This window comes from Grus americana, chromosome 1, assembly GCF_028858705.1.
Source record: "Grus americana isolate bGruAme1 chromosome 1, bGruAme1.mat, whole genome shotgun sequence".
In the NCBI taxonomy this organism is placed as follows: Eukaryota; Metazoa; Chordata; class Aves; order Gruiformes; family Gruidae; genus Grus; species Grus americana.
The window spans coordinates 212,805,063-212,832,368 of NC_072852.1; the positions used below are offsets into that span (position 1 = coordinate 212,805,063).

Consider the following 27,306-nt stretch of genomic DNA (forward strand, 5'->3'; position numbering starts at 1 on the left):
GGTGGAGAAATACTGGAAAATGAAGGTAGCAGAGCCAGGGAGTTTAACGCTCACAGCACATGGTTCTACAGTACATACAGTTTAATAAACACAATCATCAGTGCTGAACGGGGCATTTTCTACAACTGGAGGCCAAAAACGCAGAGCATGCCAGGATGCTTTTTACAGTGCTTGGAGGCATCCGTTACACTTTTATGCAATCTTTTCTATGAAATGTTCCTTTGACTAGAATGCCTGGATGCTAGAAAGTCAGCAAGCTATTTTAAACTGCTCTCTACAAATAAAGCATTTAAGATTAACAGAAATCAAAGACTATACAGCGCATGGCTCACTCTGGAACTTTTAAAACTGTTCTGTCCTTTCATCACCCTCAAACCTTTTGTTACACTTACTCCAGTGTTTAGTGTGGAAAGATTATGGTTTAGTGGCATATTATTAACCAGTCATCGAACTTCCAAACCTAAAAATGGAACCGAAAGGAGGAAGATGCCAATAGACCACAGAAGTGTTTGTGTAAGTATTCTACTCCTCCATGGTTTATCGATCAAACATACCCACTTTAATAAAATATTAAGAAAGAAAAACAACTGTAAAATAAAAGGAGTGGTGATTCTCAGAAGTACAACTCTTATCTTCGGTTCAAGGAATAATGCCTTCATTTTGTTCACACCACAAACTTAACTTGAAAGACAGATGAGTAGGACCATTTCTCCTGCATACCCTGATCCGTTTTATCTTGTTTTCCAAGTTCACCCACACAGCAGCAACAGCATCGCCCCCTTTCTGTTTTCCCATTTTTTAGCATGAACCACTCAAAGCAAAGCATTAATGAGAAGAAAAAGATGAAAAAACATTTGAGCCCATAAACTGAAAGATCAACAAGTCTGATTTTATTATGATATTGTATTCTTATCTGGATGGCACATAATTACAAAGAAACATTTACAATATATTTTCAAGTATTAAGTTATGTCATTTCAAGGCTTCCACTTCAAAAAGCTACATTAATAATACACCATACAGATAGTACAGTCGGTTAGTATTTCAAATAACTTCCTCCCCTCTATTTGGTTTAAATATGATTCAGTAGGCACTAGAAATGCCTGCAGCCACTTACTTTCTTGGGACTTGACCTTGTTCTTGTACCGGTATACATCATTTTGCATGTTAGAAAATCAGCTACTCTCAGACACAGCTCATGGGTAGTTTCATGACTAGAGCGATGTGCAGGTTCACAACAGAGACCAGAACTACATCCCTGACCTCTACCGGTTAGCAGTGATGCAAAAAGAAAGAATGCATATTTAAGTTAACTTAAAAAACACTTCTATGCTGAAGTAACTGTAAAAATGCCATTGTAACGTCCCATACTCGCTACATTAGTGTTTCTCTTTTCATCAAGCATGTTAAACTTCAAAATACAGCATGTTCATCAAGTTTGAGCTAGCCAGATTGAGCCTAGATTGAATAACTCGATTATTTCCATTTTGCGTTATCAGTCAGTACAGGTCTCGATGGTTAACTCTGACTCCTGTGGCACTGGTATAACCCATCAGTTAAAGCAGGGTTACACAATTTAAGACTGAAACTGAACAGTCCCGTTGATGCCACCACAGAGGCGTAAGGTAACACATATCCCACTAAATCTCTTTTGTGCTGGCAATACACCCTGAACAGATGGAATTCTGCATACACTGGAGTAAAACCTGTTTGATAGGATATTGTCTTTTAAAAAAACATCTTGGATGACAGCAAATGATCCCAGCATTCAATCTTTTTTTTTTTTTAACCAAAGACAGCAAAAGCCCTGTTACCTCTTTACTCTCATTTCTTATACTACCTTTTAAAATAAAGCAGGAAATGTGGCCAGCAGCTGGTCCCGTCTCTTCTGCCCCAACACAGCTGAATCCACTTTAGCATAAAGAAAAACAAGGATGCTAAATACACATATACTTTATCACACAGTGATGTTTCACAAAGAAAAATCCAACTCCTTTTATATCGATGAACACTTGATAGGGTCTAGCACCAATAAAGCAAATGACTGGGAAAAAACGCTTTCACCTTCTACTTAGCCTTAAACACAACATTTAAGGCTTTAAGAAACAAGATTTCAGAAACACTAAATAGAGTCTTTTTTTTTTTTTAAAAAAGAAGTTAATAAATGAAACTGTTTTAGGAAAGTCTATTCTTTGTGAAACCTCACTTTACATATTATCATTTTCACAATCCTTCTTCCCCCAACTGACATACATATAAACAACCTAAACATTATAATACAACTGAAAAAACGACCCACTCATCTTTTGTAATAGGGAGAAACACTGACTAGTACAAGAAAACACACGCTATTGTTTGTCAAACTATTTTTCCTCCTATCTCACTTAATTATGGAGCATTTTTCAAATCATTAGCCTCAAGATACATATTTGCTCATCTCCAAACTGTGCTTAATTATATATAGATTTCTGGATACTGTAAGAGGCTAAATTAAGAACTCCACGGTAAAATTAAGCACATGCATATACATGCAATATCTTTAAAATTTAAAGCTACTTTGAAGTAACGTAGGAATTTCAGTGTGCATGGCACAGAGATTTACTTATGGGAAGCTGAAGTAACGAGTTACTTCGATGCACTGCATTCTTCAAACCGCAATTCTCGTTAGAGGTCCATGCAAAAAAGTGACTCCTCTACATTAGGGTTCCACTGTACAGATATAACCAGTGTTCAGGTTCTGTTTAATCGGGCAAAACTCCACATCATGAATTAGAGCAAGCTAGAGAAGGACTTTTTAAAGGTACCGTGCATCCCTAACACTAGACAGTATTTTAAACCAACAGGTCACAAATTCTTTTTTTTTTTTTTCCCATTTAAAAAGCAATTTACTTACACTTTTGGGACAGTCCCCTATGATAAAAGGCTGTAAATGTCACATCCCCCTTATTAGCATATTTTCCCTTTTCAGCTCATCATTAGTTTAATAGGAAATTTCTATTTTGAATGGCATAAGCGGTTTTTTTTAATTCAAAACATAGCTCAAGTATTGGCTACTATGTGTATATTAATTTTAAAACGGAAAGAGGAAAACAGCTAATTAGAATGACATGACTGTAATTTTCACTATTAAGTTATCATCCAGAGCTAGAAACATTTTGGCAGAGTAGGCCAAGGACCAGAGAAATCATTTCCTGAACCAGTCATTACAAGAGACTGGCATAAGCAAAGCAAGCTGTCTGATACCGCATTATGGGAATATATTGATCCTTACCAGGTTGCGAGGTGGAAAACGACTGTTCTTTAACCCCTACACAACGGAGCCTGGCAGGGCAAGCACCTAAAAGAGAAACTGTCAGAGAGGTTTTAATAGTAATGTATAACTGAGATGCAGTACAATTTTATATGCATGCTTTCTTTTGCCAATCATTACTATTTTCTTAAGTCTGTCCAGTGACGATGTCTTAATGAAGTTTTTGGTTTGGTTTTCTAAGCAAGCATTTTCGGCTCCTCAGGATAAGCAGGCTAGACATTATCTGACTCAAGACCGGGTAGTCAGTGTTATCTTTACTGGCAACTGTGAAGCGGAACCGAGCACACCTTCATGCGTCAGGTCGGCATGATCTTTTCACCCAAGTGCTGCAAATGGGCTCTGGCGGCACCTCTGCGTGTATATGCGCGTGTCAGTTTGCACGACAATTATCGCACTGCTGTATGCAGCTTTGCACGACTCTTATGCCAAACAGGCTCAGACCACTACCGTCCACACACCAGATTTATGTGACCTTTAACCAAGGCCACCATCTGGCTCCCAATGTGCCGTTCAAGAGATATTTTTTTGTCACCCTGGCCACTTAAGCGCCAGGTTCCCCTCCTCTGCATCTCCCCCAATACCACCCCATCACCACTGTACTTTTTTTTTTCCTCCGCACCATCGCCTGCTTCCTCCGCCACGACGCGAGGCCCCTAGGGGCGACAACCCCACGAGTACTTGTAGCAGGTACTTGACCCTACATTTTGAAGGAGGCCGCTGCTCGCCGAGCACAGATGGAGCAGAACTCCACCGACACCTGATCCCGGTCCACGTGGAGGCAGATCCCGCCGGGGGCCGCCCACTCCTCCTCCGTCTCCGTCACCACCGCCGCCTCCTCCAGGCTGGGAGGCCGGGAGCTGGGCAGGGCGTAGTCGTGGTCGCTGCTCTCGCCGGCAGGCTGGAGGTGGTGGTGATGGCGGCGGGGGCTGCCCGTGTCCCTGAAGAGGCTGGTGCTGAGCTGCAGCCCGCCGGCGCGGATCCCGGCTAAGCGGCTCAGGAGCTGCCCTAGAGCGCTCTGGTTAGCCAGCACGGCCCGCAGGTAGCTGCTCTCCCGCTCCAGCTCTCGCAGGCGGCGGCTCAGGCCGCGGTTGCGGTCCCGCAGCTGCCGGTTCTCAGCAGCCAGGCCCTGGAGGCGGCTCTCCAGCCCCAGCACGTACTGCTTCTTCTTCAGCCGGTTCAGCCGCGCCGCCGCCGCCGCCTTCAGCCGGCTGCCAGCCCCGCCGTTCCTCCGCCCGGGCGCCGCCGGCCTCTGGCCCTGGCCCGGCGGGGGCAGCGGCTCCGGTTCCCCACAGAAGCAGCCGCTCAGCTCCGCGTCCAGATCCCAGTCCGGCCGGGCCGCCTCCAGCAGGTCTCCCAGCTCCAGCCCCGGGAACCAGTCCTCTTGCTCCCACACTTCCAGCGGGCCACCGGGCGCCTCTGGTTCCTTCTCCTGCCGCCGCGGCTCCAGGGCGCCCGTCTCCCGCCGCGGCGGCTGCTGTTGTTTGGGCCGCGCGGGGCCCGGATCCCCTTCCCCGCCGCCATCCCGCCCTCTCGGGGCCTGCCCCGCGCCGGCTAGCGGCCAGACGGCGCCCGAGGGGCTCGCTCCGCCGGAGGAGGCGGCCAGCAGCTGGGTGAGGCTGTGGCGCATGGCGGCGGGGGCCCGGCGGGACGGGACGGAGCCTGAGGAGAGCGGCGCGAAGCTGCGGCGCGGCGCGAGGCTGCGGCCCGGCGCTCCCGCCGCGGTGCCTGTCGGGAAGCGGCACGCTGAGCGGGGGGGGGGGGGGGGGCGCGCCTCACCACTGCGCCCGCGCGCGGGAAAGCGGCCGCGGCTGTGAAGGGGGTGTGAGAGGTCTGTGTGTGTGAGGTGAGGGTGTGTCAGTGGGGTCAGTGTGGGGGGGTGTGAGGTGAGGGTGTGTCAGTGGGGTCAGTGTGGGGGGGTGTGAGGTGAGGGTGTGTCAGTGGGGTCAGTGTGTGTGTGGGGGGGTGTGAGGGCAGGGTGTGTGAGGGTGTGTCAGTGGGGGGGTGTGTGTAAGTGGAAGGTGTGTCAGTGGGGGGATGTGTGTGTGAGGTGAGGGTGGGTCAGTGGGTGTGTGTGTGAGGGGAGGGTGGGTCAGTGGGGGGGTGTGTGTGTGTGGGGAGGGTGGGTCAGTGGGGGGGTATGTATTTGGGGTGTGTGTTTGTGTGTGGGGGTGTTTGTGAGGGGGGGGATGTGTGTGGGGGGTCTCTCACCCACAGACGGGGCTGAGGGGAGGGAAGGGGGATGTCCCCCGGGGGCAGCGGTGTTTTGGGGGCTCCCCTGCTGGAGCACGGCAGGGGCTGGGGTGGAGGCTTGTGAGGCTGTTCTGTCACACAGCAAGTGGGTGTCCCCTGCCCAGATTTAAACTGTTTAGGTACCTGGGTTTAGGCTCTTGCAGTCACCGGAGGGAAACGGGCACTCCTTGCTGCATATCAACTAATTAAAACAGAGCAGCGGACTCAAGTCCTACCATGTTCCTTCCTCTCAGACCACGAGCCTAAGTTTGCAGCCTGGGTCAGTTGGTGTTTGCATTGTAGATGCCTGCATTTAGATTAATTAAATGTGCATGCGGGGTGGGCACATCGGGGGGGGGGAAGATGGTTGAAAAGTAGGAGGATGTGGTCTGTAAAACAGATGTGGAATAACACTTGTAGGAGCCAGAATCAAAACAAAAGGCTGTGGTTGGTTGTGCAGCTGGTAGTAGAGCAGCACTTCTTACCTGGCTTTGTGTAGGGTCCAGGAAAGTCCAGGCAAGTCCAGAGGACAGGTCTGTTGACAGCTACTACTTAGAAACCACATCTGGCTCAGTAAGTCCTTGAGGTGAACCAGTCACAAGCTGGAGGATCTCCAGGTCTTCTGCTTCTGGCCACCTCTGGCCACTTCTGAGCACTGAGCTCAATAGATACCAAGTTTGAGGCAGCGCTGCTGCTTTGTAGATGCTCAGGACCAAGACCTACCCCAACAACTAGCGAAAACATTGAGTTACCCCAAGATAATTTGGAGAGCTCTTGAGGCAGCTGCCTCCAGCCCCAGTGGGGGATGCCGTTTGGCCCATCGTGGGTTCTTTTGTTGGAGAGTTAAAGAGCAGGAGCAGCCAAAATCATCCTCCTCAGCTGGGAGAGAGGCAAGAGAGAGCGGGATGCCTCTGTCCCGCAGTGCTGACAGAAAGGGAAAGACTTTTTTGGTCAATAATTGCTAGACCCTTCCATTTTGTGCATCACTGCTATTTTCTCTACAGAAAACACCTAAAACCCAGAAAACACAGTGGCAGAACATCTGCTGTTTCAAAGACTATTGAAATCACCCCAAAGACCTGACAATTTATTTTGAGCTGAACAGGGACATAAATAATGCTATGGCATTAAATAGGACTAAAACAGCTGTAGAAACCCACCAGACAGCTATACACATAATTTGCTTGAGCATCGGGTATTGTACTGTATTAGTTTTGACCTGTTAAGTTACTTCATCACAACTGTTCATGATGCAGATATTGCAAGGGTTTCTTTTTTGGAGCCTCAGTGTTACCTCTGACGTGCCCAACCTCTGTTGAACTTCAAGGGAGACTGAAACGCGAAAGGCTAAGGGTTGGACCTTTGGTCCATCTTGGGAAATAACGTGCTTTTAACTGTAAAAAATGAAAATCTATGATATAGCAGAGGTTAGGACCGAATAAATTAATATTTTACGTTTTCCACCCTAACCTTTCATGTCACAGGATTAACTAGTTCCACAATCCCCATTCAGATGTAACAGCGTAGAGCTCTTACTTATGTAAAAGTGTAACAAAACAAAGGCTACGGAACAGTCCTTAGGGGGGTTTAAGCTGGTAATTGCATTAAGAGAGATCAGAAGGTGATGGTCTCATGGAAAGGAACAAAACGCAGTGGTGCATCACAGCAGAGGCACCTGCCGAGACGTGAATAGAGGAGAAAGCTGCAGTCATGCCGTAAAATGACGGAGTTTGACATTCAGCGCTTTTTCTTTAGTCAGTAGATCCATACTGTGCTTTCTGTAAGCATCAAACTGCAGCGAGAGTTCGTTGTACGCCTGCTGGCTGCTTTCAAGCTGTCGTTGGAGCTCTTGGACCTTCAGATCGTTGTCTGCCACCACTGCCCCTTTCACGAGGTGCTTTCCTGCTCTCTGCCTGGCTTTTTCTGTAGTCTCCAGCTTCTTCCCCAGCTGCTGAATTTCCCGTTGCTTATCCTGCAGGGCTTTGCACCTTTCTGCAGCCAGGATCAGTAGTCACTCCTTCTCCTCATTCGCCCTCTCCAGCTTGGCCTGCAGCTCGCTGCCCCGAGCTCTCTGCTGACTTTCTGTGTGCTCTACCTGTGCAATGGTTTCTCGGTGCTTCTCCTGCAGGCATTGTAGCTGGTTTTTTAGCGCATCGACTTCCCAGGCGTGGGCACTTGCCTGCTGGCTCTGAGCTTCAAGCAGCTCTTTTTCTCGCTCCTGGGCTCTGCGACTCTCGTAAGCACATTTCTCCTGTAAGGAGTCTAACTGCTGCGAGAGCTTTCTGGCCTGGGCAGCGAGCTGGAGCACTTCAGCTTCCTTCTCCATCACAGTCTGGCTGAAGAGCGCTTTGTTCTCCTGCCGCAGGCGCTTGTTCTCCTCCCGCAGCTGCATATGCTGTTTCCTGTGTTCATCCTTGAACTGGATCATTTTTTCATGGTTATTGGCCAGATCCGTGAAGCGCCGCTCCAAATGCTGGATCCATTGTGTCTGGGTTTTCATTTTCACTGCATCCTCTGTCCTCAGTTTCTCCAGCTCCATGTTGAGCTGCTCCAGGCCTCTGCAGCGTTTACGTGCATCGTCTGCTTTTTTCTTCAGTATGCAGATAAGGCGATGCTGTTCTTCTAGGCGTGAACGCAGCAGAGCCTTCTCACTCTTCTCTTCAGGGCTCTCACAGAGTTCCTCCAGGCCTTTTGTCAGATCTTCCACATCTTTGCCCATCTCTGGATCACTTGTGGGGTTGGTCAGCCCTGCCCACCTCTCATCCTGAGCCATGGAGCCCCTGTCTCACACGAAGATGAGACAACATTTTACAGTGACCATTTCTGTTAGTGACATTCAGCATAATTAAACAGCTATGTGGCCAAGACCGCTGTGATAAGCTGGTGGAGTTTCTCTAGAAGTTCAGAGAAACCGGTGTGGGGGGAGAGGACCTCCCAAAGCCCACGGAAGCCTGCAACCTCCTCGCCTGCTTCAAAGTCAGGCGGGCTGAGGAGACAGATGCCAGGCTGATGATGCAAAAGCAAAGAATGTAGGCTTAGTATTTATGCAAGCCTATTCATTTGCTGATTACTAGCTTTGCTAATTATTCCTTCTCAAAGCACTGTTGTTGTAGCTACGAGAACTACTGTTATATTTAGGTAAAAAGCCTGTAAGTGATAAAGCTGTAAATAATTCCTTAAGCAATCCTTCTCTTCTGCCTTTATTTTCTCCTACTGATCTAGTATAAATGCAAATAAAACATGGAGGGTTACATCAAACTGCTAATTGATTTATAAGATTTTAATAGTATATTGCTCATTAAAAATAACTGAATAGCCTTATGCTGCGCTTCTTTATGGATAGAATAAAAGATCTATAAAATGCCAATAATTACTGAATGCCCTGCAATACAAAGACTTTGTGCCTGGAGAAATGGTTCATCATTTGAGTTTTGACACTGATTTGTTCAATTATTTTAAAAGTCTGGTTCCTCATGTAAAAATAAAGGAAATATTTATATTATGTTGGCACAAAAATCATTATTGGTGCCTAATCACACGGCATGAAAAGTTAGCCTAAAACCGATCTACGACTTTTTCATTTAGACCTGGAACTACACAGCACGTGAAATAACGTGCTTATAATCGGGTTTTATGAATTCCTGGGCTTTGACGGGAGATAAAGGTAGAGCATGGGAAGGAGCCAGCTCAACAAAGGATAAAAAATAACGAGCAGCCAAAATGAATCCAAGCCTGTAAAGCACAGACGGTTTCAGAGCTGCATAGCGGCGCCCATCGGCAGGGACGCTACCTCGGTCTCTGCCGTCCTGTACCCCCCACCGCTGCTGCTACCCTGGATCCTGCCAAAACACCGGGACATAACGGAGGAGAGCGGGAAGGTCTCAAAGGTTTAGGCTGTCCAGTGGAAACACAACGAAGAGCAGCATTTCAGAGGAGAAAGATGTTTTCTTACCGGGTGTTTTCTTTCCCCGACTGTTTGTTGTTGCTCCTGCTGTGGGGTTTCTGTCTCTGTGGAGATGAGAGGCCGAATCCAGTCGCCCAGAGCTCGCGCCTCATCCTGGCTGCTTGGAACCAGGCCAGCCCTGCTCCAAAAACACCCAGATTTGGTAAAGGGAAGAGGATTTCCACAAGCCTGAAGAACTCCTCTCTCTCAGCTTGAACCCTGCATGTGCCAGAAGAGATCACACAGCAGGCTCCGACTTCTCAGAACATAAGGAAAGACACAGCCCTTGCCCTAAACAACTCGCAGCTTTATTCAGCAGTTAATCTGGCAGATAAGACCGGGAAAGGGGAAAAAAAAAAAACCCACAGCTGGAAGGAAAAAGTTGGTGCAGGTTTTTCTGACTCCGCTGGAAAAGGATATGAAGCAAAAAGGAGCGAGTGATGTGGGGAAAGGACACGAAGCAAACAAGACAAGGAGGACGTAGTACCACATCTGTCAAAACAGGTAAAATCCAAGCGATGTGGGTTGCCGCAGAAATGGGAGGTAGGGAAAGGCAGGGGAGGTTTCTGAACACACAGCGTGAAAGGAGAGCTGGGACATGGAAGCACTTGGTTTGTAGGAAGTAAAAATGGTGTAATTTAGAACACAGACATGCACATACACATACGTGTGTACCACCAAAAACCCCCAATCTGGGCTAAAGCAAAGATGAGCTCACAAAGAGAAGGAAAAAAAAAAAAGGGGGATGGGGGGTGGGGAAGAGTTGTGTTTCTCTAGGCAAGGATGGATATATGCAAAGGGATTCTAGGAGCATGGCTGCTTTGTCACAAAGGTGAACCGGAATTAAAATTAATAGCTATGCTTTGATTCTATCAAAATGCCCTTGAGTAACCAACTGGACACCTTTAAAGTTTTGGTTGTAGATGACTAAAACCTTTTAACTGTAGAGCAAAGACACTAGTTTCTTGAAACTTTTTGTCCTAATCAACTTCATAAACTTGCAATTTTCTATCAGCGTATTATCAATGTGGAACATACTACTGTAGTTAGGAATGACTGTGGATTCAGTGGGAAGCTGTATTTATGTGAACCACACTCAGATGAATGTCAAAAAAAATACCAATAATCTTTCTTCAAAAGCACACTTTGCATTACTTTAATCCTGCTAGTTTATGTGACTTGATGCAGCCATTACCTTCAAGCCCCTTTTAATAAATCAACATAATATCCTTCAGCAGGAGGTGAAATGGTCATGTTTCTACTCTAATTAAATCCTACAAAATGCATAGGGTAATCAAAGTGGTTTTTCCACTGATAAAGCAGCTTGATTAGTAATTTTTGCTTTTACTCAAGCTCATCTTGCCCAGACAGCTTTGACTTTTCTTGTGTATGACAATAGTAAAAAAAGTAAAAAGCACAGGTGCTAAAAGTCTGTTGAAGTTAAAGATTATAGATCTGTACACAGACTCCAGTGCAGGCTAACAATGGTAACATTTAAATATCTAGCATCGTTAAGCACTACTATACTTTTCAAAGACATTGCTGCGACTGCCTCTGCTGACCTCCTGTAAGTTTGGAAGCAGGAGGAAGACTTACTTGTGTGTGTGGTGACAACTACCCTTACAGGTTTACCTGGAATAGTCTCCTTTTTCTGCACGTGCTGAAGAAAAGGCATTAAAAACTGAGGAGGAGCACAGAATTTTTGTACTAAAGGGCCCATTTTTGTTACTTAGATCAGTTTCTTGGTTAATCTAGATGAGCACATAATGCTGCTGTGTCATTAGTTAATCACAGTGATTAATTACGAGTGCAGTGCACAAGGAAATCTTATGTTCATGTTACTTTTTGAAATTTAAACTGAGTTTTGATCGATTTTGTGTAGTGGCAAGCAGAGTCTTTTGAAATTATGACAACATGCTGTGTCTGTCTCTAGGACTGTTCAAGAACAGCGAGACAGAAGATGTTCTACTTGACCAAAAGCAAGGAGATTGACACTGTCACAAACCAAACATTTTATTTTGATGGCTGTCAAGTTTAACGATCAAAATTGCATACAGGATAGAACGCAGCAGATGACACTTGCCTGCAAATCTAGTACCATGTAAGTACAAGTACGTCATTCTGAAGTGTCATACGCACATTGTTCCCCAGCCGTACGAGAGTAACACACTGCAGGTATCTGGCAAAGAGGGATCTGCAGCAGCTACTGGTCTCATCCAAAACACCAGAAGCAGTAAGATATCAGGAATGACGACTGCTTTTGGCATTTGTAAACTCCACAGACCGCCTGGTTGATGAGAGAGAAAGTGGGTTCCCAGCAGGTTGAATAGCGCCTTTCCTTTTGTCCACTCATAGTGTATAATAAATACCAAGTAGCATTTAAATTTCTATGGTTAAATTAAGCAACTGAGTTAGAGGTAAGAAGGGGGCTCTTCACAGCTCCGAGGTGCAAGATTTCACCAGCTTGTTAGACGTACACAGTTGGAACAAAGAAACAGGCATTTATTTTCAGAAATGTTTTCCATCTGCATTTTGTTATATTGCATGCTGAGCTGCTGACATAAACCACTGGGTTTTAATAAACACTGAATTCCTATTTCACTTTAAGGCTGTTTTTATTTAAAAAAAAAGTAGTACATTTTGTATTTTATGCATTAATCTTTCTGTAGTAGCATGCATTTCTACAAGTTACAAATTCCAGTCCTATTTCTTACACTGCAAAGCTGTCTAAACCAAGAACACCACCATCCCAGCATTCTCCTAATGGTGGTGCTGAAGCACAGATAAATTACTTTTTGGGAAAAAAAAAACCAAACCAAAACAAAAAAACCCCCCAAAACCACCAAACCAAGCAAGCCCCAAACTAATAGATACAGGTACAGATGAGTACACTTTACAGAATAAATACCCAACATACTTGTCATCACTAAAATTGGTAGGCTTAGATCCTTTACAGTAGCATTTGTATTAAAAAAAGTTTCCCCCTCTATGCCTTCAGCAGTTAAGAGTAAGGATTGTATACTAGCAAGGCGATTAACGCATATATAAGCAAACTTGTTATAACTCTGATTTTTTTATAGTACATTGAAAGTAACAGTCCTCTGCACCTTGCAAGATAGGACATGGACAGTACCGCTTCATGTAACACATCTTTCATTATAGAAGCAACTTTCATATCTGAGAAATGTACAACTACAAATAAAGCAACTTTCAAAAGAAAAAAAAATTCTTTGTGCTCATGTTCCTCACTGGAGAGATCTGACATGGCATAATGAGGATACAGACACATACTAATGAGCATGAACAAAATGCAACCTGTTGCTATCTTATTAATAAAACACTTCAGGAACAACCCGGGAAGTGTACAGAACGAGTGACTTGCTCTTATTTTTTTTCTGGTAATTTAGAGTATTTAAGGGCTCAGCAAGGCTTTAGTTAGGCAACGCAAGCATCCAGGTATCACAGCTACCTCTACCACTGAGTTCTGTAAGTGCCTTCTTTCTTGAAGTCATTTTCAGTGAAAAGAATCCCTTAAATTTACATCATAATCTGCAGGCAGAATTAATTTGAAATACAAAGTGACATTTGGCAGCACAAAACCAGAACAGCAATGGAGCAGAGACTGTCAAAAGAGCTACTGTGTTCCTCTTCCAAGTTTCACGCCACACCTTTAATTTCATTCCCAAGGTTTCTTTTCAACACTAGCAATTAAAAAGCCACCTTATTTTGTCAATTTTGCAACCATTAGCATCCTGAGAGGTAGCGTGTCTTCTATCCATGTGTTTGGTGAGTTCATCATCTTCTCCCAAAGGGCAGTTTCATCTGAAGTAGAATCCATCCAGTCTACCGTAGTTCCATAGCTTTTGCCTAGAAAAATGTTAATTTTAAGCGAAACATTGCTCAATATGCTGCAGAGTTGAGAGCAGACAATCAAATTTGCCTGTCTTCTAAAACAATTTCACCTCAGGTAGCTGACCTAGTACTTTGAAGATCCAGTTCTACATTTTTACACTTGAACCATTCTGTCAAATACAATTAACGACAGTTTTGCATGGAAACTTTGTCATCTTTCTCCAGGATTTTTTTTCTTGTTAACCTTACTGTCACAATCCCAAGGAGAAAGATGTCTGGGTGATTAACATCAGAGAGAGTTTAAGAATAAAACAGGACACTGATTTTGTACTGAAGTACAACCTTGAGTACTCTAAAATTCAAATTGAGATTTACTATCTTAATTTGTATTTTAGGTTATTCTGGTGAACCATACAAGAAGTTAATTCGGGAAAAGTCATTTTCTTGTATTTGCTTGAGAAGACTCCAAACATCCATCCCTCAGACCGGAGAGGACAATGAAAGGGACAAATATAATCATAGGGAAAACACAGAATTCTTCTATCTGCATATCTTATAGTGCTCTTATGCTAAAAACTTGTTTGCATTTGTAAGCTTTCCTATCCAATGTCTTCAAATCTTATCACACAATCCTGATCTACCCTTTTATCCTTTTATCTCCACCCAATATTGTCTTTACACCACATACCTAGTTTTTGCATGCCTAAATTATCAAGATTTTGGGTGCAGGAATAGCATATTCTTGTACCTCAAACAGTGCCAGATGCAGCATATGGCCAAAGATTTATTTCTAATTTGTCTTCTTACTTGTCAGTCATCCTAACCTTTGTAACACTACTATTATTTACATTTCAGGATCTGTGCTGAAGAACAGGTTAAGTTACTGAATGAAACTCTTCAGTAAATAAATAACTGAAAGGCTGTTCAGTGATCTTTGCAAAAAGAAGAAATGGAAAGGAAGAGGGGAAAAAAGGAAAGACTGTATTTTGTAAATTAAGGATCACTCTGTGTGTTGTGCAGTACCTGTTCCAAGGCCTATCCTGAGACCTCCCAGAAAGTGGTTGGCTAGTTTGTTGTGATCCCAGACTGTGAGTTCTATGCAGGCTTCCTTCAAATCTTCTGGTCTAAAGCCATCGTAGACCATGGTGTGGTTGAATACTGGATTTGTAGTTTTTGCCACTGTTCTTGTTTTCTGGCGACTTTTTCTGCTAGTATCTGGAAGAACGGTACTTCAGAGAGAGAAAGCATCGTCAGTTTGCACTTGCACAGCACAGCCTGCATTGAACATACTGAACAGACAGAAACTACTGACTGACACTGTCCTTTGCGCGTTAGTATGTGACTGAAGATAACATGTATTAGCATCATGGAGGGGAAGTCAAAGGTCATACTCTCTGTCCTTCCCAAGACACACTGGCAGCATGTATCCACCCTTGTGCTTCAGAGGATGGAAGGGAAGGGGAGGTCAGGTGGGGAAGAGGCACAGGTGAGTTTATTTGCTGCATTATCACTAACAACACTAAAACCTTTTTGTTGCTGCTAGAGATTTCCCAACCATCTGTTATTCTTGTCTCTTTACATTTTTAGACTGTGCGTGGAAAGCAGGAGGAAGAAACACAACTACGCTTCTCACTTCTGTCCCCTCCCTCGATTTGCTAAGCTAACCCATATTCTCACACAACTGCACTTTGTTTAAATGCAAATAAAAACAGGCACAATTTTGAGTAGCCCTTCCACCAAGTTACTGAGCCGCCAAAATGAAAGAGTAGCGATTATGCAGGAAGTTCTCCCAGTCTTACTTGGTGGTATATACTCAACATCCTGAAGTTGTAAGCCCTGCAGGGCAATTTGCATTACAATAAAGGAGAATCAGAAGCTAATTAGGTGGTTTTTAATCTGAATGTAGAAAAACAAAGATAAGATTAGAAAGCACAACAGTAGCATGATTAAGCCACCATGTTTGATGACTTCAACCACAGTTCTTACCACTTAATAAAAGAGTTGAGCCTGTTGCCTCTCAGAAGAGGAAGGTCATGGCATTCCTTCACCCAGATGTGGACCTCACCAGTAGGTAGAGTCTTCTTTCCTGTAAAAATAAAACAAAAGAACTGATTAAGCCTTGTAGATCTCCTTTAAAGCTAATTTCGATGATGCAGCAGTTCCTGCCAATTTGTAGAAGTCATATTCAGTGTAGACTCTCGTTATCTCACGTCTTGATTCAACATTCCTCTCTGTTCCCTTGAAGCTGCAGTCTTCATCCCATCAAAGCACTACAAGATCACATCACCTCTGTATTCCTACAATGACTTTTCTTCTGTTACAACTCAACAAATACATGCTACTAGTCTTCTCTTTCCAAGCCTCCTAGATAAAGAGATCAGCTTGTCCTCAGCCTATGTGATGTTAGCATTTATTGCTGCTTGTGCTTTCAAATAAGCTCCTTTGTGCTCTTGGTATATTTGATTCTTATTGACTGATTGGATTAAAGGCCTGACCTGGCTTCACTGTCAGATCAGCCAGTTATCAGCTGCCATACAAGATTAAAGCAAACAGATCATACTGCTATAAAATCACTGTGTTCTAAATACTTATTGCTGTTTTCTACTTCTAATATTGCTTTAATTTAGTGTGTTGTCATTGTTTATTTAGAAAATCACAGCACCCGCCTGATGATTTATAATCTCTGAAATTATTAGTTGAGAAAAAAGAATTTTGTTACACATACAGAAGTTAGAAATCTGAGATTATAACAATGAGGTAATTTCTTCTGTTGTAACATTAAAAACAACAAAAGATCCTAAAGGGATCTTTGGATCCTAAACTGAATTCGTGACCAGGGTGACTTAATCCTCCAGAAAAAAAAATAAATTCTACTTTTATGTTAAAACAAGATGTCTAAATTGGCTGAAAACATTAAACAACTTTTTAAAAAAAAAACCAAACAAACAAAAAACAAAGGCCTGACAAACCTAAACAAAGAAGCAACGCATACCTGCAACAGGGTGTGGGACATACTGGAGGGCTAGTTTCATTTCCCCTCTATTTTCTAGGTTAAGAGTCATTGTTGAAGTCTGAAATTTAAGGAAAAAAAAAAAAAAACCAACCACAAAGCTCAAACCTTGCAGTTCAAGCGCAGAGTTTACCATGCAAAGTTTTCCACCAGAACAAGCCTGACTTCTACATGAGGCAAGTTTTTTTTCATGTTTCCTTATCTGTTAGTCTTCCCTCAGTTTACAGGACATGAGAGGTTTTAGGGCATATTTAACCACTTGACAGTGCCTCAGATATATAGCTCTTCTAATAAAGCAGAAAACAAGACCCAGGAGAGGCCAAGAGGCTTTAAGTGCGCATCTTTGCCACTGGAGGGCACGTATTTAGAACTGGTACATACGCTCTTTTAATCAGGAAACTCACTCTTTGTGCAACAGGAAGTGCACTTTTATAAATACATTTTTATAGGAATGTTTTGTCTCATTTAATACAATCTAAAAATCATTCTCAACAAGAGTTATCTTGAAAAAAGGCGGAAGAATATGTCATTTCTTCAGAGAGTCATGGAGCATCTGTAGATGGAACATGGCACCTGTTAACATTTGGTTACATTTATCTACCCAGAGCAGTTTTAAAATCAGTTGAATTAAACTAGTGCTGAAGACTACCAAGACATTCCTGTTTTGTTCTACAAATTATTAAACTTTGTATTGAGCTAATTTTGGAATGATCAAATGAAGTAAATTCAAGGAAAAAAAAGGAGAAAACCCACGAGAAACCAGAACCTCTGGCAGTGACTTAGTTAAAAGTTTAGATTTGATCTGAAACCCATTAACAGACAAGAGCCGTACAGACATGGAAGTCATCATTGCATCCGATATTAAAATGCTGCTGCACTTGCTCCATATTGTCAGGAGGTTTAGTTCATATTCAGGGAACAAGTGCCTTCAGGTATCTGTTGCAGCAACATGACGCAAGTGAAAAACATCTTGAAATTCTTACTCCTTAGACTATGAGAAAGTTTTTTTTCTACTATAATAGCTACCTACTTACTAGACTAATAGAAACCTCACAACTTTATGTTCCATTTACCAGTAAAGAGGTGTTTATGATTATAACCAATGCAAAAAACACAAGACCAGGCCTAAATAAATAATGACTTGGTTTTGCACTTACAGCGGAAAATACAAACCAGTTAACCCACACTTAGTAACCTACCCTTGGCTTGAGTGGAAACCAGTTGATCTGCTTGTTAGATTTATCATTCCAGTCCCAAGTTCCTAAATCCAACTCCACTTCACCAAGGAAGCTGTTCCTCCCAAAGGTATCATTGTGCCAGACAGAGATATTAAGACTTTGGTTCTTTAGGAGATCTTTCTCAATTTTATACTACCAAAAGGAAGAAATGAGAAAAAAATTAAAACAAACTGGATATTTATCAATGCTGTGCCTGAAAACAACAAGGTTATAAATACACATATCTGGGTTTATATATCTGTAACTGCACACTTCTTGATTCCAGAAGAAAACTCTCTTCATGCTTTACTTATTTCAAGCATCTTAAGCTCATACTTAGCTTGTGTGTGTTTGCAAGACGTATACAACAATCAGTGCTCTCAGTGCTGTATCCAGAGTACACTGTAGAGGGAACCTATCAATGGAAGGACACAGGTACTGCTGTAGAGCAATCCGCCTCATCCTAATGTCTCTTGAGAGCATCTAGACCTGTGCCAAAGAGTTACGGTTCCTCACATGCATGCAGTATTTCATATCTAGTAGAAGTTTGATAAATACCCGCAGTATTTCATTATAGACTGGATTAAAAGTTTTCTTTTTGACAGAGGTCTTCCGTTTGCCCAGCTTGTATTTCTCTGGAAGCAGGTAGGTCTTTACATACCTAAAATTTAGATAGGCTGGTTAGAAGAGAAAAACACCCACCCCCTTTCCAACTTCCCCTTCCAAAATACAGAAGTATTTGCTTATAAAGTAAAAGAAATCCATTTAACTAGCCATTATGTTGTTCAGCTTGTTCCATTTAAGAAATGGAACAGCAGTGGTGAAGTATAACAATTGTTTCCAAACTGGGACATTAACCTCCTTCTACCAAGGGGAAATGTGTTGAAACATCTCCTAAACACATACAAATACAGCATATTTAACTATAGTATGCCTAGATATCATACTTATAGGCTCTAATCCTATTGAAAAAAAACCACAACAAACTAATCAAAGCAGGATTTACCATCTGGAAAGTTGAATTTTAAAAGAGAATTTCATATTCTTAAGGTTTGAGCTTCCCATGTTAACATGTATACCAATTTATAGTGGCAATTCTGTATTCAGTTGATAGTAGAAAACAACGTAAAGCATGTTATAGCCTCTTCATTTATTTATTGGGTTATTTACTCCAACAGGTTAGAGAGATTGGAAAAAAACATCAGTTTTCATTTTCACATTAAAAGAAAAACTTGCATTAGGAAATAAATATATTCTCTGTACTTACGGGTCTGAACGCTGCCGCTTAACATCTGCCACTGCCAAGTCTTTACACTGGCAAATAAAGACGTGGAGCTCGTTCAGCTGTTCTACATAATCAATAGCAAACTGAATGTTCCCCTTCACATCAACGTTGCCAAAGTCTGCGCTATAGATACTCATTAGACTTCCGCTCACCTGTATCGTACGAGAAGAGAAAAATTTTTGAGGTATTGCATTTCACCAGGTACTTCAAGATTAGGGTAGAAGTTATGCTCAGAATTCAGGCAGTAAAGAAATCAACTGTGTCCTTTTAGATGCAATAACAAGATGTAACAGACACTATTATACAAGCTTCTCAGCAAGCAGATTAACAAAAGAAAGTTATTTGTAAATCAAAGGTGGTAGGCCAAGTTTTCTACAAAAAAAATTGAATGTCTTTATTGCATTGAGAGAGAAGAAATGAAATTAATAGGATGCTGTAGATCTGGAGATTGCCTGTGATCAGATCCTCAAAATATTACTTAGATATCTCTTCAGCTAATCTTCCTTGCAGAAAGCTGAGCCTAAGAGTTTAGGACAACAGGCCTTCTGAAAATACCAACAGAAAGATTAGTCATAATGTCTGTGGTTGTATTAGATGCCTAAACAAAACATACTTGAAAATTAAACCCAACACAGGTAGAAAGAGAAGGATATACAAATTGTTTTTAATCTCAATATCCTTCCCCAAAATTCTCCTTTCCCAATAAAGTCCACATAAATTAATGACTTTTGGTTAGCTAGTTCACTGACTTAATTACTCATCCCACATACCAATACTGTCTCTTTCCTTCATTTATTTCTCCCCTGCCCCCCCCCCCCTTCTCCTTTTCTAAATGTTTGTTCTACATAAATCAATTTCTACTTTCAGCTACAAATGTAAGCTCCTTGGGTAAAATCCACCTCTTTGTTCAGTGCTTACAGAGCATGCTACACAACGGAGTCCTGAACAGGCTCCGATATATAACTAGAAAACAATAAAAGTAATACCAATTTTATTTTAGGCAATTCCATGCAAGGGTTCACATAACAGAAGTGGAAGGAAGGAGACAGAGATGTCAAGGGAAGAAAGATAAGAGGAATAAGAAGGTAGCCAAAACAATACTGAAGAGATTAGCAAAAGCCAAGTGCCATTAAAACAAGGTTTTGGTTTACATACAGAGGATAAGGAGGCCATGCCAGAAGAGCCGCTAAGATTGGTTAGAGAGCTGGGACTCTTCTTGATTCTGCCAAGGGAATAACTGCTTTCTGATGCTGTATCTGTCTCTCTGTCATCACTCTACAAAAACATCACAGAAAGAAAGTCTGCGTAGGTTCTTTAGAGTCACAAGAAACATTAAAAACAAAGAGAATTTTAATGCAGATTGGGACTCAGTGAAAACCTGAATTTAAATCCCCTTGTAGTGCAACATGAGTAATTAATGTTTCTTAAATTAGGTCATGCACTTAAAGTTAAAAGAGAAATTTTCTGATGGAAAGCCTACACTGAAAGTTTTTTAAAGCAATAGTGCAACCAGGTTTTTTTTTATTTGGTTTTAAATCTCAAATAGCAATGAAAAAGTACAAAGTTATCTTTATTGTGACAATTAAACTCAACTTCTCTACTTCACTCTCTCACGTATAAACTTATGCAAGTGATAATGCTGAGGTCTTTTACCAGTCCCTTTCTTTTATATAGTGAATACCATCAATTCTGTAGCCTCTGTCTTTCAGGCAGTCAGTTGGAAGGTAACACACAGAGTAGAACAGCACTGGGTATAGCAAATGGCTTTTGCAAAAAGCCTTTCTTCCAAGAGGGCAAGGACGCCCCTGCTTTTGCATCAGGGAATGGCAGCTTTGGTTTACTTGGTCATTAGCAGGTTACGTGCTTACAACCCCGTTCTGTCTCTGCACTATCACTGTACTAAAGCATCGATGCTTTACTTCCCACATGTGCTTTGGCATCTTCCTATGCAAACTTTTATAGATGAGGGAGTGTCGATCTGCTTCAGGGCAGGAAGGCTCTACAGAGGGATCTGGACAGACTGGATTGATAGGCCACGGCCAACCGTATGAAGTTTAACAAGGCTCAGTGCCGGGTCCTGCACTTGGGTCACAACAACCCCAGGCAATGCTACAGGCTTGGGCCAGAGTGGCTGGAAAGCTGCCCAAAGGAAAAGGACCTGGGGGTGTTGGTCAACGGCCAGCTGAATATGAGCCAGCAGTGTGCCCAGGTGGCCAAGAAGGCCAACAGCATCCTGGCTTGTATCAGAAATAGTGTGGCCAGCAGGACTAAGGCAGTGATCGTCCCCCTGTACTCAGCACTGGTGAGGCCGCACCTCGAGTACAGTGCTCAGTTTTGGGCCCCTCACTCCAAGAAAGACACTGAGGTGCTGGAGCGTGTCCAGAGAAAGGCAACGAAGCTGGTGAAGGGTCTAGAGCACAAGTCTGATGAGGATCGGCTGAGGGAACTGGGGTTGTTTAACCTGGAGAAAATGAAGCTGAGGGGAGACCTTCTCGCTCTCTACAACTACCTGAAAGGAGGTTGTAGCCAGGTGGGGGTTGGTCTCTTCTCCCAAGTAAGAAGTGATAGGACGAGAGGAAATGACTTCAAGTTGTGCCAGGGAGGATTTAGATTGGGTATCAGGAAAAATTTCTTCACTGAAAGGGTGGTCAGACATTGGAACAGGCTCCCCAGAGAGGTGATGGAGTCACCATCCCTGGAGGTGTTCAAAAAGCATGTGTACAGGCAATTCAGGACATGGTCTAGTAGACACAGTGGTGTTGGGTTGACGGTTGGACTGGATGATCCTAGAGGTCTTTTCCAACCTTAAAGATTCCATGATTCTATTCTGTGACAGAAACCACCATCTCCCTGTTGTATTCCACCCATGAACAATTTACAAGGCTTTCCCCCTGCTTTACACAGTTTTGAACTGCTGTCATAGATCTACTAACAGATGCAAGATTAGTAAATAAAAATTTCTACACACATTAAGAAAATGAGTATTTATAGAAATAAATATCTAGCACATAAGCATTTTGAATAAGTCTTTATAAAGATCTGTTGATTGTAGCTTCTCTGGCTATGTCTATACTGCTAGATAAAAGCAGGCCAGGATTGTTGCCCAGTTCAGAGACCAAAGGTAAGGACTGACTAGCATCCATCCTACCTAGCACAAGGCTCCTTGAGAGAAAAATTGTTTTGGAGAGAGCAATTTATCTGGGGACCTCCAAAATAAACCCAGGGAGTGAAGTAACAGTTAAGCAGTGTGGATATTCAGTCCTGTTACATGGACTCTTTCAAAGACGGGGAAAATCCTAAGCCCTCTTGTAAAGGAAGGATATATATGGTTTGCCTAAGACCATTTTAGCTGCTGTCCACAGAGCGGGGTCAGCAGAAGAGGTACAGGACTGAACCCAGTTCTGGTTACTTTCAACCTTGTACTTAATTTACTCAAAGCCTGCTCTCTGGTTAGGAACAGTCAAAGCTCTTCTCATGGAGGTTTGTGGAATGTCTGGAAGTTCACAGACAAAGAATTATTAAGCACTGGGGTGACTGCATGCGTCCGGAACACACTGCACATGTGATTGATTTTTTTTTAAAGTTAATTTGAAATGTTAAGTAAGGATATTGTTACTATTCATAAGTAGAGAACCCTTAATTTTTTAGGCTGTCATCTCTTTTATGCAGAAGGAAAAGACACTGGTACTCTAAGAGATAGATTTCTTTGTATTTCTTCTTTAATTAGAAAGTATATTATCAGAATTCATTATTTTTGAAATAATTCCAGAACTGAACTAGCACATAGAAATGAGTGTTAATACCACCATGACTACCCTACAACATACATTTCTAACCTGTTGTTTCTACCAGATTTATGTTTTCCATTCATTAGTTTCGTGCTTTGTATTGGCCAGATAGTACTTCAGTGATGATAAACTCTAAGGCAGAATGAGCACATGGTATATATACATGCTATTTTTATAGATATACACTCTATGTGTGAGCTGGATAACTCAAGACAGTACTAAGATTAATCATAATTTTAAAGATAAATTTGGGGGGGGGAGAATAAACAGATTTGGATGCTGACGATTTCTTAGAATATAAATATGAACCATCCCCGAACCCTTTCTACTGTGACCAGACTGGTCACATATCATCCTCTGGCTTTCAAGTATTTGGCGGACTACTTCATTCAAAACTCACACTAGTAAGCTTTTTAATTGGCTGAAGATAAAAAAAAAGATAAAAAAGTTTAAGAATAGATATTGCCCTTTGGAATAACAGCAAGCATACACTATGCTTCGTTCTCCTAGATCAAACATGCTCTGTGTGTTTAGCTGTACAGTAAGAATAAACCTCTCATTACTGGACTAAAGCCTTTGAAAGGTTAATTAGCCACAGGTTGTTTGGGATCATCTGCTGATTGTTACAACCTCAACTCCATGTCATGGTCCAATAGTAAAAACTGACTTGTCAGACCCCAGAAAGCACTACTTGACAAATGCAAAATGCCATAGTAATCAAAAGCTTTAATTACAATACTTCAGAGATGGAACTTGCCTCTTCCTGTAGGAATGACGGTACTGACTTGCTTAGTCCTTTCAGTTTTTCAGGATTGGAAAACAGCTTATCAGGCTGTGAAGGCACTGTGGAGACTGAAAAGCAGCAATTCAAAAGGTTTCAGAAATAAGTTTATGCATCAACACAGTGAGATTCCGTCACAGAACATGGTTAGAAACAAACAACTTCAGATGAAATACATGCACATGCACAACCAGTTTACAACTTGGATACAAGATTTTTTTTATCCCCCCTCCCCAGGATGCAGAGAAGCTATCATTAGGAAGGATAATCTGCTTTGACATCTATAACACTGACCAAAGAACTTCGGCCAGAGCAGAAATGTTTACACTGCTTGACATGATGTACAAGCCTAGATGCTGCAAGCAAATTCTGATGAACAAAACATTTTCAGTTTACCTTCTAAATTCTCTTCCTAGAACAAGGATAAGTACACTTATGCACTAACCATACCATCACTGACATTAGAGTCATCATGATGTTCTTGGTAAGAAGTTAGTGCACAAGCCAAACTCTGCTCTTCTATTTATTCAAATTAATGGCAATAGGAACGTTCATTTAAATCAAGCAATTTTTAGACCTGAACAAAGAAGTTTCAAGTACTCCTAGTTATTTATAAGATGCACCTCTCATTAATGACGCAGTGTTTTGCAGCCCACCTCTTCAACTTTTGTATACCTCTACTGAACTTCACCTCCCTGTTCTTTCACTGCACAAAGCTTAGTTGCACAAGCCAGCCTTGCAAAAATCCAGTTTGCTGTAAGCCCACGATTCTCAGAATTTTCCATGCTCTAACCCCAGTTATATTTAATACTGCACTAAAGCTCTAAATCTTGGGACTGGATACACGTTGTGAAATGCACCAATACTGAATGTCTTATAAGAGAGAATTATTTGGCAACAAACAGCCAGGGGGGCACATACCTGTTGCCTAAACTGAAACACTGCACATGTGATGGGATTGTTTGCAAGGCGTGAGTTAAGCTTTTGCAAAGCTTTTGCTGTTGAAGCTCAAGAGGTGCTCAATGTATCAGTTAATATCAGTATGCAGTTAGATGCAGTTTCCCCACTGAGTAAGTATCTAGTCCAGATGTGTAACATGTTAGTTGTTAAATAAAAAAGGATTTTTAATGTATTATTTTAAATATCGGTGGAGAAGTCTCTCCATTGTCTGCTGGAAGAATCCTACTACTCACTTCCTGCTGCATTTTCATTCCTCTCTTGATGCTGATCAGGTTTCGGTCCTGCTCAGTATTGACAACAGTCATTCAGTAGCACAAACAGCTTTGCAACATTATAAATAGCATCAATGTATTTTATATGTGGGAAGTTTTTGACTTCCCCAGACCCCATATGTTTCTATGTTTTGCATCACTGTCCTCCTTTGAGGAGCTGGATCATAACAAAAGGAACATGACTGTTCAAGCTCAGCAAATTAAAAAGATGTATAGTATTTTCAAATTTTAGTTTATTCTGTCTGTACAGCTATCCATTTGGCTGTGTTAGTCATTTTTTCAAAACTTCACTCTTAATAAATTTAACTCAACCTCCCCTTTTCAGATAAGTGCCTACACATTCCATATTGAATATATAACATGCTTTCAGTAGGGGTCTCCATTTGAGAGAAAAGAGCAGTACAGGACTTAAGTCTAATTAATTTACCAGACATTGCATGCATCCTATTATGCTACGATCATCCTATTTATACTATAGGCCACTAACATGCAAAATGCTTTAAAGCATCTAAAACATGACCATAAATGCAACTGTGCACAACTGTTTCTTAAAACTGTAGTGCATCAATGTAGTAAATAAATAATTGTGTGTTATATTCCACCATATTCAGTGTTATCTGATGGTTTTTCTATTGTGTTTATCTTGACATGTTCTTGAAGCAGGTTTACTTTTATTTTGCTTAGATTTGGAATGTTTAAAGGCATACAAAAACCAGCAAGACATTTGTAATGCACTAGTGGATTGATGACATCCATAGTAGCTGATCTAGCAGTGCATCTATTGCTTAGAGTAATTCTACTATTGCTGGACTGAGACAGGGATTATAAGAGAGGTTCCTTTCTAACCAATGTATTCTGAAGGGTGTTTTGCATCAGCAAAACATCCTGCATGTTATAACACAAGAGATGAACAAACAAATGCAATATCTACTTAGGCCAACTCTTTCAGCTGAGCTAATGTTCAAAGCTCTCTGATTTCAGTAACTGTTTCACAGGCTGAATGACCAAAGGCCAAAATAATATACTGGTAGGTGGCACAGAGTTTCTACAGATACAGCAGGGCATAAGTATATTCCTTAAGAATAAAACAACACAACAAAATTCTGCAAAGGCATTAAAGTCATGCTGAAATTAATCAAATCTAAAAGCACAATACAGTTCTGGGTTTCAAAACCTCCTTCACTAGCAAACAGAGGCTACTGAAAAAACAATAAGCTTCCATGCAGACACAAAAGATATTTACCATCTTCAGCACTAAGAGCTAATTCTTCCTTTGGATTATTTATTTTTCCTTTATCTGTGCAGGAAAAAAAGTAACACACAGTTAGAAATTTTGCTGTTCAGTATGATAAAATGGATGGCAGTGGTAATCACAGAATTAAGAGTAATGAGAACAAAAAAACCAAAACAAACCAGCAGAGCCAGGAGAATGGTTACATTCAAGAGATGCTTTCTACTTCACACACTACTTCAAGCCTACATCCAAGCAGCAGTCTCATGTTGACACAGTTTCTATCAGTGTGCTGTTTCAACAATGTTAGTGCATACCTAAAACCTAGAAACTAGTTAAAAGCAAGCAGTAGCATAAGTAGTATTAGAAGAGTAATTTGCCAACAATAGCCAACATCTTTCAAAATCTACACCTCCATGCTTCAGTTTAAAAAAAAACAAAACACACAAGGTCAGTTTACGTCTTCCCCTTTGGACATGAGATAAGCATGAAGACACTGAGGGGCAGGGTGAAGGGAGACAGGAATAATAATAAAAAAGAATTAAAATTATAAAAATTATAATTATTTTAAAAATCTTATGAGGCTACAGAGGGAATTAATTCTAAGTACAATCTTGTCTCACTGTTCTCTTAAAGTGAGTTTGGTATAGTAACTGCTAGAATACACAGATGAAACACTACTAAACTAAGAAAATTTTCATACTTCTACTGTCTACTAATTTGACCCAGGGGAAAACAGCAGTTGTTGTTCATTACTGATTTGAGTAGTTACAAATACTTTCACTATTGAAAACTTCCTAACTATCCAGGAAACAGTTCATCATAGATTAGCACGGTGCATTTTTGGAAGATGTCTGCTCCATAGACCAGTGTTGTTTCAAAATTAATACAAAGAACTGAAAACTAAACCATATGAGAAAAGAATTCAGTTTTACAGTACAAACTCCATACTGCTTATTGAGAAGCAAAGACAAAAAACACTATTTGGCAAAGCTATGTGGAAGAACAGCGTTAACACGTTTAAGCCAAACTGGGGGCCATGGGAGACACACAAGCTTTGTGCTCACTTGAGGTGGCTGATGGAATGTCCTCTAGACTTTTGGAAGGCATTTTCCTATCTGCACTCCTTTTCAAAGCCATCAAAACAGGGTTTAATTCTTCTTCTGAACCTGTTACGAGACAAAACACATGAACACTGCACACACAGACATGCCACTTTAAGCAAGTCACTAAAAAAATCAACCACGGATTTCTCACAAGAATCTATTTTGACCTTTAACAAAGAACATTCAATGCAAATACAAAATAAACCCAAAATTAAAAAACCCAAATGTCTAATTTACATGTTCATTTGCTCTAAATTCTCTCAGCCATCAGTAGAGAGAGACAGGTTGGTTGATTTCCCCTGCGTAGGTATCGCTGTCTGTA

General features: G+C 41.7%; 3 protein-coding genes across 3 annotated transcripts in view; all 3 read right to left on the reverse strand.

Annotated features, from left to right (window-relative positions):
* Positions 1 to 868: 868 nt before the first annotated feature.
* Positions 869 to 5,025, reverse strand: CREBZF (CREB/ATF bZIP transcription factor). The gene is made up of 3 exons (XM_054812972.1): positions 4,012 to 5,025; positions 3,272 to 3,349; positions 869 to 1,911 (listed from the first exon to the last, which is right to left on the reverse strand). The coding sequence occupies exons 1-2, from the start codon at positions 4,935 to 4,937 to the stop codon at positions 3,301 to 3,303; spliced, it is 975 nt and encodes a 324-aa protein (XP_054668947.1). The 5' UTR covers positions 4,938 to 5,025; the 3' UTR covers positions 869 to 1,911; positions 3,272 to 3,300.
* A 911-nt stretch (positions 5,026 to 5,936) lies between these two features.
* Positions 5,937 to 9,577, reverse strand: CCDC89 (coiled-coil domain containing 89). Its single transcript, XM_054844169.1, is given in 2 exon segments — positions 5,937 to 8,319; positions 9,492 to 9,577. A coding segment is annotated over 1 exon segment (1,065 nt). The 5' UTR covers positions 8,313 to 8,319; positions 9,492 to 9,577; the 3' UTR covers positions 5,937 to 7,247.
* Positions 9,578 to 11,423: 1,846 nt separating this feature from the next.
* The window catches only part of SYTL2 (synaptotagmin like 2), a 61,775-nt gene continuing 45,892 nt past the window's right edge, over positions 11,424 to 27,306 (reverse strand). The window contains exons 12-23 of the mRNA XM_054824626.1: positions 26,946 to 27,047; positions 25,891 to 25,944; positions 24,609 to 24,656; positions 23,392 to 23,486; positions 20,002 to 20,121; positions 18,829 to 18,998; positions 18,120 to 18,222; positions 17,544 to 17,714; positions 16,327 to 16,405; positions 15,321 to 15,420; positions 14,358 to 14,563; positions 11,424 to 13,349 (exon numbers count right to left, since the gene is read on the reverse strand). Coding sequence (XP_054680601.1) covers positions 13,204 to 13,349; positions 14,358 to 14,563; positions 15,321 to 15,420; positions 16,327 to 16,405; positions 17,544 to 17,714; positions 18,120 to 18,222; positions 18,829 to 18,998; positions 20,002 to 20,121; positions 23,392 to 23,486; positions 24,609 to 24,656; positions 25,891 to 25,944; positions 26,946 to 27,047 — 1,394 coding nt within the window. The 3' untranslated portion in view covers positions 11,424 to 13,203. The remainder of the gene's footprint in view (positions 13,350 to 14,357; positions 14,564 to 15,320; positions 15,421 to 16,326; positions 16,406 to 17,543; positions 17,715 to 18,119; positions 18,223 to 18,828; positions 18,999 to 20,001; positions 20,122 to 23,391; positions 23,487 to 24,608; positions 24,657 to 25,890; positions 25,945 to 26,945; positions 27,048 to 27,306) is intronic.